The sequence below is a fragment of the Trichosurus vulpecula genome, chromosome 2 (assembly GCF_011100635.1).
Source record: "Trichosurus vulpecula isolate mTriVul1 chromosome 2, mTriVul1.pri, whole genome shotgun sequence".
Taxonomy (NCBI): Eukaryota; Metazoa; Chordata; class Mammalia; order Diprotodontia; family Phalangeridae; genus Trichosurus; species Trichosurus vulpecula.
In genome coordinates this window covers 362,468,117-362,479,585 of record NC_050574.1, presented here as the reverse complement: position 1 = coordinate 362,479,585, position 11,469 = coordinate 362,468,117, and the positions used below count along the sequence as shown (strand labels likewise).

The following is an 11,469-nucleotide window of genomic DNA, read 5'->3' as shown; positions in this document are numbered from 1 at the left end:
CCAAGTCAAAGAAAAAAAAATATTGTAGTCTACCAGAAAGGATGAGTTCAAATGCCAAGGAACTATTGTTAGAATCACCGGAGACTTTGATACAAATCTTAAAAAGAAGAGAAAGTCTTGATACATGTTAATCCAGACGGTAAAAGACAAAGGTTTACAACCAAGAATTACTTAAACTGTAAAACTGAATTCAGTCCTATGAGGAAAAAAATAAAGCTTTCATAGAAAAGACAACTGTTATTCACTCTAGATGAAAACAGAAGAGCTAGTAGAAACTTCAAAATGCAAGCAGAGCAATCAAGAGAAACCTGGCATTTGAACAATTGAAAGGGTTGACAGAATTAAGTACATGCATTCTAAAACAAGAGATAGGTTCCTGTTATCACTGTCTTCAAGGGTCACAGAAAAATATTAACACTCGCACTGGGTGTGATTTTCTTCCTCTTTGCTGGTTTTAAGAGAGAAAAGAAATACAGTAGGAATGAAATGAAGGGAAAAAAGGAGAGAAACCTATTATTTTGCATAATTATGTGATTAAAAGTATATACAAACATAAAGGAAGGGGTGAGGAGGTAAGGCAGGGAATTTAATGATCTTCATTCTCAGCTGAACCCCCAACCTTGCAGGAGAATTAGAGAGAGAAAAGGTGGGAGAGGAAAGAGAGAGAGAGAGGGAGAGGGAGAGAGAGGGAAGGAGGGAGGGAGAGGGAGAGGGAGAGGGAGAGGGAGAGGGAGAGAGAGAGAGAGAGAGAGAGAGAGAGAGAGAGAGAGAGAGAGAGAGAGAGAGAGAGAGAGAGAGAGAGAGAGAGAATTTAGTGTGTAGAAATACATTAAACTCAACAAGGAAATGAGAAACAAGATAAGCAGGGGGTCAGGTGAAGGACAGAAGAAGGTTAACAATAGCTGTGCATCTGGAGAGGTAATTAGTAGTCACAAGCACAACTTTTGAATATTGGATCATAAAGCAGGAATTAAAAAGAAAATATAGAACTAAAGATGAGGGATTTGGCTTGGTGAGAATAAAGGAAAAGAGGAGTAGGACCTGACTACGATTATAAATTACTTGTGTTGATCAGATTACTTCTCTTAATTTTCTTCTTTGCAAAGAGAAGGTCAGGGAAAATAGAGGAGAAAAGCCAGTATCGAGGTCTACTGAGTCTTTTTGTTCAGTGACAGATAAGGGGATTGTTTCATTATCCCCATAGAGCCCAAGGACTGAGTAAGAACACTGGTAGGCTATGGCTAGGCCTACACACATTAGCCTGGAGAGCAGTTAGGATTTCAAGGAGAAAGTTTCAAGGTTGTAGTGTGGCTAGAATTTCAGCAGAAATGTCTCTGTAGTTAGGATTAGAAGCCACTGGAAGTTAGGGGATGCTAATGAATAAGCGCCCCTGTGCAATGGTGACAAGCTCTGCAACACAGGACCCTATAGAAAGTCCTTCTGAAAGCAGCTTCCTCCCTTTTCAACCCTGCATGGATTCTGTTCCGTGTCGTCTTTATTTTCTAGGACCTTGGACTCCATTTCCACTGAGACCAACTATTTTAGTTTTGTCTACTTAAAAAATAGTAAATTTTGCATTTTATACCGTTTTTCGGGAAATAAGGTAGATATACTGGCGGTGACATTTTAAAAATTTTATAGTATTACTAAAAAGCCAGTTTTCAGAAAAGTGGGAATTCCAGGCATAATGAACAGCATGGGCAAAGCAGCAGGAAGACTGTTTGTTGAGGGAGAAATGAACCCAGGGATGTAGAAATCCCAAACCAAAATTCCCAAGGCAAGGCCGCCTGGAATGAATTCACGGACCCAAGCATTCTTTTTAAGTCAAGGAGGCAAAGATTTATTACGCTTTATGTAAATAAAGTGGGCAAGAGTTCTTAGGGAACCTGCAACCATACTGGGCTACAGGAAAAGTTTAAGTATAAGATTTAGGGATGAAACCTGTCAATTAGGTGTTTTGGGGTGGGATCAGGGAATGATCAAGGCATGATTAGGGGTTGGTCAGTTCTTAAAGGAACATGCACTTTTTGTATCTACCGCGCAGGTATCTTACCCAGAGCTCCCTGGGAAATAGCCCAAAGTGGGGCTACCCTGGGGTGTGGTTTTGCCTGTGAAATATCACTAAGTCACCAAAAGTTCACGGCTGACTGGGAATATCCAGGTGGATTCCATCACCTGTCTTCTTAGACAAGATTAATGTAAGGGAGTATACATTTGACTATGTCTAGAATACATGTTAGACTCAGCGTATAGTTAGTTATCAGCATCCTGAATCAATCTATAATTGGGCATAGCTGCTTACTGAGGAAGAAGCAGCAATAATTTTGGGGCACACTGCCCTTTAGCTAGAGAGAGGCTGCCCGGTAAAGAATATGTTTGAGAACTAGTTGTTTTGATAGGGCATGCTGCCCTTGAATTGGAGAGAGGCTGCCTGATCCAACACTTAGAAGCTAAGGAGAGATGTGATTTTAGAACTGGGGTTCAGGCACAGGCACCCAGGCAGAGGCTAAGAGGAAATGTGATGTTAGAATTAGGGTCCAAGCACAAGCACCCCATCAAGTTGACTTGGGGGGCACAGTTTGTCCAGTTTGGCTGGGAAGTCCAGTGCTTGGAAGGGTAGTTATGAAATAAGGGAGCAAATTGTGAACAACATCTAGGATTTTACTCCGGAAGCAATACGGACCCACTGGAGAAAAATTAGCAGTGTGACATTACCCTATCTATTCACGCGAACTGAAGCGTCTAGCAGCCACAAGCGACCCGAGACAGCCCCAGGCCTCAGCCCGGAAGGCGATTGACTAGATCACGTGGGCCGCGCAGGGGCTTGCTGGAATAAAAGAATAGAGCGGGGAATAATTGGTTCCGTGCCTGCCATACCCCACCCTCAACCGGCAAACACACAGACAGACACACGCCTGCACTGTTAATATCAGGGCCGAAACACACCCCGCTAGCGCATTCCGTTCCCTACGCCACCAAAAGGCGTTCCGTAAGCTCTGTGTCGGCGCGGCGTACGATGCTGCGTGGCGTGGGTCGCGAGGCGGTACTTTTGGTCCCGCGCTTACGTGACCTTGGAACGATTTCCGGGACGGATCCGGCGAGAGTTCACCACGCTGTCTCTGAGGGTGAGTTCGGGGATTATGCGGTTTTTCTTCGGTCTCGGGATCCAGTTATCGTAAAGACCTTAGGCCCACTGAGTGAAGCAGGGAGTCAGGGGAGGGAGTAGAGGGGCGCGAAAGGAGAGAGCCGGAACTCGGCTTTTGAACAAAAATTTCACAGATAGAAGCGTTTGAACGACGCAGTTTACTTTTTACATCTTCTATCGCGACAGTCGTGTGGTGGAAGCAAGTACTTCCATCAGCATTGTACCAGTGAAGACTGAAGATTAGAGAGTTTAAAAATGGATTTTTCCCAAATCAAACCTGCATCCCCTAAAGACTGTTTAATACAGAGGAGCCAGGAATCTTTCTCACCTAACCTCTATCCCCCGTACCATGTGCACGTTTTTTACACTAGAAATTGAGTTATCCAAAATGTTAACTTTCTTTTATTTTTCTAGTGTGGGTCATCACCAAGAAAACTACACGTGTGTTTGAAGTTTAGGGGTTTGCTGAGAGATGGAGTGGTGATGCCATTAAAGTGAAATGTATTGTACTTTTCTGACCTACATCCCTTAATGGAAAGGGCTTAACAAGTCAATAAAGAGGACTGCACCCAAGATCAGAATCCGATGCTGGGTAAGGGGTTATTTATCTAAATAACTGAATAGTGGCTTTTGAAATGTCATTCAAACATGGAAGCCTTCTAGTAAGAAATTTAAATGAGTAAAATTATAGTACAGTATTCAACATTAGAAATTACTTAGTATTCTTCTAGAAAATTCATATTTTTTAATATCTGAAGCAGCCAGGCATTTTATTGGATTGTTATAACTTAAGTTTACAAGTTTGGCTTTTTTTTTGCAGAATTGTGTCATTTATTTATTGCAGTAATGTCAGTGATTAAAGCAGCAATTAAAATTTAAAAGTTGGAAAGCCCCTTAATTTTACAGAACTAATAATGTAATTTTAACATAGAACTCTGTATATCTAGACTGCTTCCTTTTGGAAATGGTAGGCATGGAATACCAGTTTCCCCAGTAGCTCCTTACCAGGTGGCTACCACAGCTTCTTTTGTCTTTTCTCCTTAATGCTTATGGTTGAGTTTTTGGCTTTTCTGTCCTTAAGGATTCTCATTGACAGTCTAGACCTGGTTTCTAAAAGCAGTAAGTGAAGCAATATGGAAGAAGAGATTGCTTAGTTTGGGCCCAAATACTGCCTTAGTGAGTTTCTTTTTCCCCCTAATTTATTATTTGTTTTTAGAGTTCTTTTATTTTTAGATTGTGGATTCCAAATTCTCTCTCCCCCTCACCCACAGAGAAGGCAAGCAATAAGATACCCATTATACATGTGAAATTGTTTCCATATTAGCCATATTGCCCAAAAAAGGGCAAGAAAAATAAACATATTTATACTTCAATTTGCCTTCAGACATCCTCATTTCTCTCTTCGGAGGTAGGTGTTTTCATCAGCTAACTGTCCTTTGGAATTTTCTTGGATCATTGTATTGATCAGAATCCCCCCAAATCTTTCTAAGTTGATCATAATAAAACATTGGTGTTACTGTGCATACTGATCTGTCCTTGGTCTTCTTGCTTTATTTTGCCTTGGTTTACACAGGTCTTGCCATGTTTTTCTGAAACCATCTCTGCCCCCACCCTGTCATTTTGTCATTTCTTACCACACAATTGTACTCCATCACAATCATATGTCACAACTTTATTGAGCTGTTCCCCAGTTCATGAACATGCCCTCAAATTCTAATTCTTTGCCACCTCAAAAAGAACTGCTATATTTTTATACATATAGGTCCTTTTCCTTTGATCTTTTTGGGATATAGATCTAGTAGTGGCACTGGGTATGGTATAGTGGTGTCAGTTTTATAGTCCTTGGGGCACAGTTCCAAATTACTCTCCAGAATGATTGGACCAACAGTGAATTAATGAACCTATTTTCCCTCATCTCCTCTTGCATTTGTCATTTCTGAGAGGTATGAGGTGGTACTCAGAGTAGTTTTAATTTGCATTTCTCTAATCAGTAGTGATTTAGAGCATTTTTTCCCATGTAACTATATATAGCTTGGATTTCTTCTGAAAACTTCCTGTTCATATCCTTTTGACTATCAATTGGAGAATGGCTCATATTTTTATACATTTGATTCAGTTCTCTATGTATTTGAGAAAGGAGGCCTATATTAAAGAAACTGTTAAAATTTTGCTATTACTTGTGTATGGTACCTGTTAGTAAAATGTTTTCTCCATTACCTCTTTTAATTAGATCTATTTTTGCTTTTGCTTCATCTGAGATTGTGATTTCTGTCCCTGCCTTTTTTATTTCAGCTGAATCATATTAGATTTTGCTCCAGCTCTTCATTTTAAGCCTCTGTCAGTTTTACTGTTTCATGTGTGTCTTGTAAACGGCATATTGCTAGATCCTGGTTTCTAATCCATTCTGTTATCTGCTTTCATTTTATGGGTGAGTTTATCCCAATCACATTCACAGTTATGATTACTGTTTCTAGCCATCTCATTTTCTTGTGTTTATTCTTTTCTCCTTTTATCCTGTCCCTCAAAAGTCTGTTTTGCTTCTGACCACTACTTCCTTTTTATGATTTCTATCCCCCTTCTCTGATATCCCCTTCTCTTCCCACCTCCCTGTTGGGTAGGATAGATTTCCATACCCATCTGAGAGAGAGAGAGAGAGAGAGGAGTGTGTGTGTGTGTGTGTGTGTGTGTGTGTGTGTGTGTGTTTGTGTTTTCCCTCTTTGAACCAATTCCAGTGGGAGTGTGGTTTAAGAATTTTTCTCTCCTCCACTGTAAAAGTTCTTCCGTGTGCCTCTTTTATGTGAGAAAATTTTCCCCATTTGCTTCTCCCTTCCCCCTTCTCCTAGTGCTTCTCACTTTCTCACTCCATGTTTTTTGGAGATCATCCCATCATATTGACTCATACTCATGCCCTCTGTCTATGTAGACTCCTAACTGTCCTAAAAAACAATAAAGTTCTTAGGAGCTACATATATCATCTTCCCATATAGAAATGGAAATAATTTGACTTTATTGAGTCTCTTATGATTACTCTTTCATGTTTACCTTTTTTATGTTTCTCTGGAGTCTTGTATTTAATGTCAAATTTTGTATTCATCTCTGGTCTTTTCGTTAGGAATGCTTGAAATTTCCATTTTTTTCCCCTGAAGGATTATACTGAGTTTGCTGGATGGATTAATCCTACTTCCTTTGCCTTCCAAAATATCATTTTCCAAGTCCTCTGCTTCTTTAATGTGGAAGCTGCTAAATTTTGTGCAAACCCAACTGTGGCTCCACAATATTTAAATTGTTATAGCCATCGCAATATTTTCTTGTTTGACCTAGGAGCTATAATTTGGCTATAATATCCTTAGGAGTTTTCATTTTGGAATGTCTTTCAGGAGATAATTGGTAGATTCTTTCAATTTCTATTTTAGCCTCAGGATCTAAGATATTGGGCAGTTTTCCTTTACAATTTCTTGAAATATGATGTTTGTGTTTTTTTTAAATCAAATTATCTCTCCTAGATCTATTTTCTAGGTCAATATTTTTATGATAAGATATTTCACACTTTCTTCTATTTTTCCATTCTTTTGACTTTCTTTTATTGTTTCTTGATATCTTATAGAATCATTACCTTCCAGTAGCTCAATTCTAATTTTTTAAGAAATTATTTTCTTTGGTGAACTTTTGTACATCTTTGCCTTTTTTTACCATCAGGCCAATTCAGATTTTTAAGTTGTTATTTTCTTCAGTGTTTTTTTGTGCTTCTTATAATAAGCTATTAACTCTCATAATTTTCTTGCATCACTCTCATTTCTTTCCCCAATTTTTCCTCTATCACTCTTATCTCGTTCTTTAACTCTTCCAGGAATTCTTGTTGGGCTTGTGTCCCGTTAGCATTTTTTCTTTGAGGTTTTGCTTGTTTTCACATTATTGCCTTCTGAGTTTGTCTGGGTCTTCCCTGCCACCACGGTAGCTTTTTATCATTAAATTGTTTTTTTCATTATTTGCTCGTTTTTCTGGCTTTTTTTTTTTATACTTTGAACTTCATGTTAGTTAGACTCTGCTCACCTGGGGTTTCAGAGGCCCTGACCCAAATGTCAAGCTTTTTTGTACTGCTGTTTTCAGAGTTAGTTCTTCCAAGGTGGTATAGGTAAGGTATGGTCAGTGCTCTCCCCTGTGCTCTGGTCTTTACTCAAGAAGGGCCCCTGCTTCCCTGCAGCTGCAAGTGCTAGTGTTCTTTCTGCCCTAGAGCCCCTACTTCCTTGTAACCCACCACAAGGTTTCTTCTCTGCCAGGGAACTGTGACCCAGAACTGCTTTGGACATTAGAGTTGCCAGTCAGTGCCAGCAAAGGATCCTCTATAAAGGGTCTCTTTCTGACTAGTTGTCCAACCCCCTTCCTGTACCAGGTCTAAGAGTTTTTGAAGCTGCTGCCGCTGTCTCCAAAGTCTGCTGCTGGTGTTGGTCTAATGTGCTATGGACAGGCTTCCACCCACTGTTACAGCTCTCTCCGGCCAAACTCTTAAATTTTCTTAGGCTAGAAAAATGTAATATGTCTGACTGTAATCTTTTGTTGGCTCTATCACTGAAAAATTTGATTGGAGGCATTATTTTAAAGTTATTTGGAGGAGAATGTTGAGAGAGTTCAGCTGGGTTGCTAACTAATCCACCATCTTGGCTGTGCCTCCTCTTAGTGCAGAGATTCCCAAACTTATTTGGCCTACCACTTCCTTTTCAAAGAAAAAAATTACTCAACACCCTCTCCCCACCCCCCAGAAGTCTCCTTTCTTTAACACTTTAACAGTTTTTGACATTTGCATCATTTCAAAAAAAATATATAAAATTTTTTTAAAGCTGCATCTTAAATTTAATAATTTATTGTAAATTGTGGATTTTTTTCCTGCATTGAAATTTTGATGGTGTGATATCGCATCATGTAACCATGTAGTATCATAGTGTAAATGCACATATTACTGCTGATGCATACCGGACTTCTTGATAGACTTGCCTGCCAACACTTGCTAGTTAAGACCAGTTGTAGGACTTGACTGGTGGTCGGTTAAAACTTGCATTTTGTGTGTTATTTGAAAAATAATGTAATTGTTATAACTGTAAATCTGTTACACAACAGATGAAAATATACAAAAGGTTTTTCAAAATTTTCTTTTCTTTCCTTGTGCCTCCACAGTCCCTTTATTTTTATTCAACACCACCCCAATTGGACCCAGTGCTACTACCACTGCTACCCACCCCTGTTGTTTCAATGCCCCCCAGGGGGCAGTATCTCCCACTTTGGGAACCTACGTTAGTGCTTCTCTATTCACTTGCTATGGTCCCCAGTTCCCTGCTATTAAAGAGCAATGGAATCCTTGCAGAATTTTTTTCCCTATATTTTTTATTATTTTGGAGGGGAGAAGGGAAGGCAGTTGGGGTTAAGTGACTTGCCCAAGGTTGCACAGCTAGTAAGTGTGTCAAGTGTCTGAGGTCACATTTGAACTCAGGTCCTCCTGACTCCAGGGCTGGTGCTCTACTCACTGTGCCACCTAGCTGCATATCCTGCATGCTTTCAGATTAGAAGTTGGCCATAGGTTTCTTCAAAGTTATAGCTGAAACAAAGATGTACCTAAAAGTTATTTCTATTTGCAGATTTCTACTTTAAATAATTTTTTCAAGAAATAACCTGCATTATGTAGACCAGTCTCATAGCAACTAGTTAGGAGATTGAGACAGCATTATTCATATCATTTCTTTATTTTTTAAATAAATTTTATTTAAAATATATTTACTTAATAAAGCAAATAAAGTAAAATTTAAGTAAATTTTCATTATATAATTGTTTTCCAGGTCTCTCCTACAAAATGACTACCTGTTTCATGTTTTTAAGACACTTTGCCAGGCGATCTGTTGTGCCATTTGTCCTTCATAAGAAAGAAGTAGGTTTATATTTTACCATTCTACACAAGCGCCTTTCTTCTAGAACACCTGTTTTGTTTTATCCTAATAAGGAGAATGTCCCACCTATTGAGAAGATAGATTTGGATGAGTGGAAAAATACAATGAAATCTAGTTTACCAGAGGAAAGAAGTAGTTTTACAACCTCAGATGACACTATAACAGCAACTAATAAAGAGAATGTCCCACCTATTGAGAAGATAGATTTGGATGAGTGGAAAAATACAATGAAAGCTAGTTTACCAGAGGAAAGAAGTAGTTTTACAACCTCAGATGATACTCTAACAGCAACTAGAGAGTGGATTGAGATGTGTAGACTACTTAACAAAGAAGTGCCAGAACATATTAGTGATGAGGATCTCAAAATGATTGCAGAATGTCCCAGCAAAAAGTCCAAAAAGAAAAAGCTCAGATATTTATATATCAAGGAAATACGTAAAAAAGCTAAGAAAGAAAAAAAGGAAAGGAAAAGAGCAGAAATGGATGAAACTGAAAAGCAAAAACAACTTGGAAATGCTGAAGAATCTGAGAATACAGAGCTAAAGAATACTTTTCTCTTGCCACTTACGGATAGAGCTTGGAGAACTGAATGGGATTGGAGAAATGCCCAGGCAATGATGTTTGGCCAGCCTTTAGTTTTTGACATGGCTTATGAAAATTTCATGCCTGAAAGAGATTTGAAGAACACTGTGTCCCAACTCTTAGAAAGTGAAGGAGCCAATCGAAAAAACATAGATCCATTCCATATACATTTTTGCAATCTCAAAGTCGATGGTGCTTATCACAAAGAATTACTTCATCGTTACAAAGAGAAATGGGACCAGTTGCTTTTGACAACAACAGAAAAGTCTCATGTAGATATATTCCCAAGAGAAAGTCTTATCTATCTGACTGCTGATTCTCCCAATGTTATGACTACTTTTAGACATGACAAAATTTATATAATCGGATCTTTTGTTGACAAGTGTTCACAACCCCGAATATCTTATGCAAATGCAAAACGACTGAAGTTAGCAAGTGAACGTCTTCCATTGGATCGATATCTTCATTGGGAAGTTGGAAATAAAAATCTCACCTTAGACCAAATGATGCGTATATTATTAAGTCTTAAGAATACTGGTGATTGGGAAGAAGCACTGAAGTTTGTTCCAAGGAGAAAGCATAGTGGTTTTCATAGTGTTTTCATTAATTCCAAGAATTTTGTCGAGGGTTTACAAAAAGATAAGTCAGAGATTAAGAAATCCTTTCGAAAATTGTCTTCAAATGCAAAGAGCTGGGAAACATGGTGGAAGGATGAGTAATACAATCTTAAAATCAGTATTAGAATGTTTCAGTAATTATCGTTAACTTGAACTGTTGTATTTTTCATCAGATTGCTGGTTGGGACTCCTGTTCATCTCTATTGCTTCCATATTACAAGTGTGTCAGTTATTTACTATATAGTGCTCCAGTCTCCTGGAAGAGTGCTTTAGAGAGCCTGAGTCCCAAGGAAAACTGAACTACTGTCAATTGTGCAGAACAATAAATTGTGACATTTATTATTAAATAATTAAATAATCGTCTTTCAGATGATTTGATTCCCACACTCATTAGATTTTTTGATAATTATTTTGTAGATTCTATCAGCAAATGTCATTTCAACAAATAGCATTTTATAATTGATTTTCAAGCTTAACGGTTGGTTATCTTGTTTTGATGTGTTAAAGCAAAAGGTGATTAAGTGTTAGATAAGTAGTACTTATTCAATAGATTTTTTTTGAATGATGAATAAAATATTTGAGTACAACAAAAAAAATATTGGATGGATCTTTGTAGGGCAGCATGATGGGATTCTATTTATACTGATTTTCTTTCATTGAAATAAAATATCTAGTAAATTAAGGAAAGTCTACAATATCCTGAAATGCTCCCTACAGTGTGTATATATATATCTATATATCTATATATATCTATATATATACCTATCTATCTATCTATCTATATATATATATCTTAAATTCATTTGCAGAGAAGTAGCTGGTTTGGGTTTCTTCCTTCCTCCCTTTCTTCCTTCGTTCTTTCCCTATTCCCTACAGTCCTGGGCGGGTAGTATCATATCACCACCAGTTGCTCCTGGGTAAGGAAATGTAGACTTAAAGGGTTCTGTGAACCTCCTGTTCTCTCACGACAGCTTCCTGGCTCAGTTCAATTCAACAAGCACTGGCTATAAGTGCCTGCTTACTGTGTGTCATCCGCTGTCTAGATGCTGGAGACAGGAAGTTTTTTAAATTGCCCCTATCTTTAATAAACATATTCTACTTGGGAGAAATAATTTTTGCACATATATAAATACAGAACATATAAAAGTAGTTTTGGGGTGGGATACCAATTAGCTGATGGGAAATGAATCCG

General features: G+C 38.3%; 1 protein-coding gene across 1 annotated transcript; it reads left to right on the top strand.

Moving 5' to 3' along the window:
• Nucleotides 1–3,018: 3,018 nt before the first annotated feature.
• TRMT10C (tRNA methyltransferase 10C, mitochondrial RNase P subunit) lies at nucleotides 3,019–10,945 on the top strand. Its single transcript, XM_036747756.1, has 3 exons — nucleotides 3,019–3,125; nucleotides 3,560–3,737; nucleotides 8,971–10,945. The coding sequence occupies exons 2-3, from the start codon at nucleotides 3,731–3,733 to the stop codon at nucleotides 10,377–10,379; spliced, it is 1,416 nt and encodes a 471-aa protein (XP_036603651.1). The 5' UTR covers nucleotides 3,019–3,125; nucleotides 3,560–3,730; the 3' UTR covers nucleotides 10,380–10,945.
• Nucleotides 10,946–11,469: the final 524 nt, after the last annotated feature.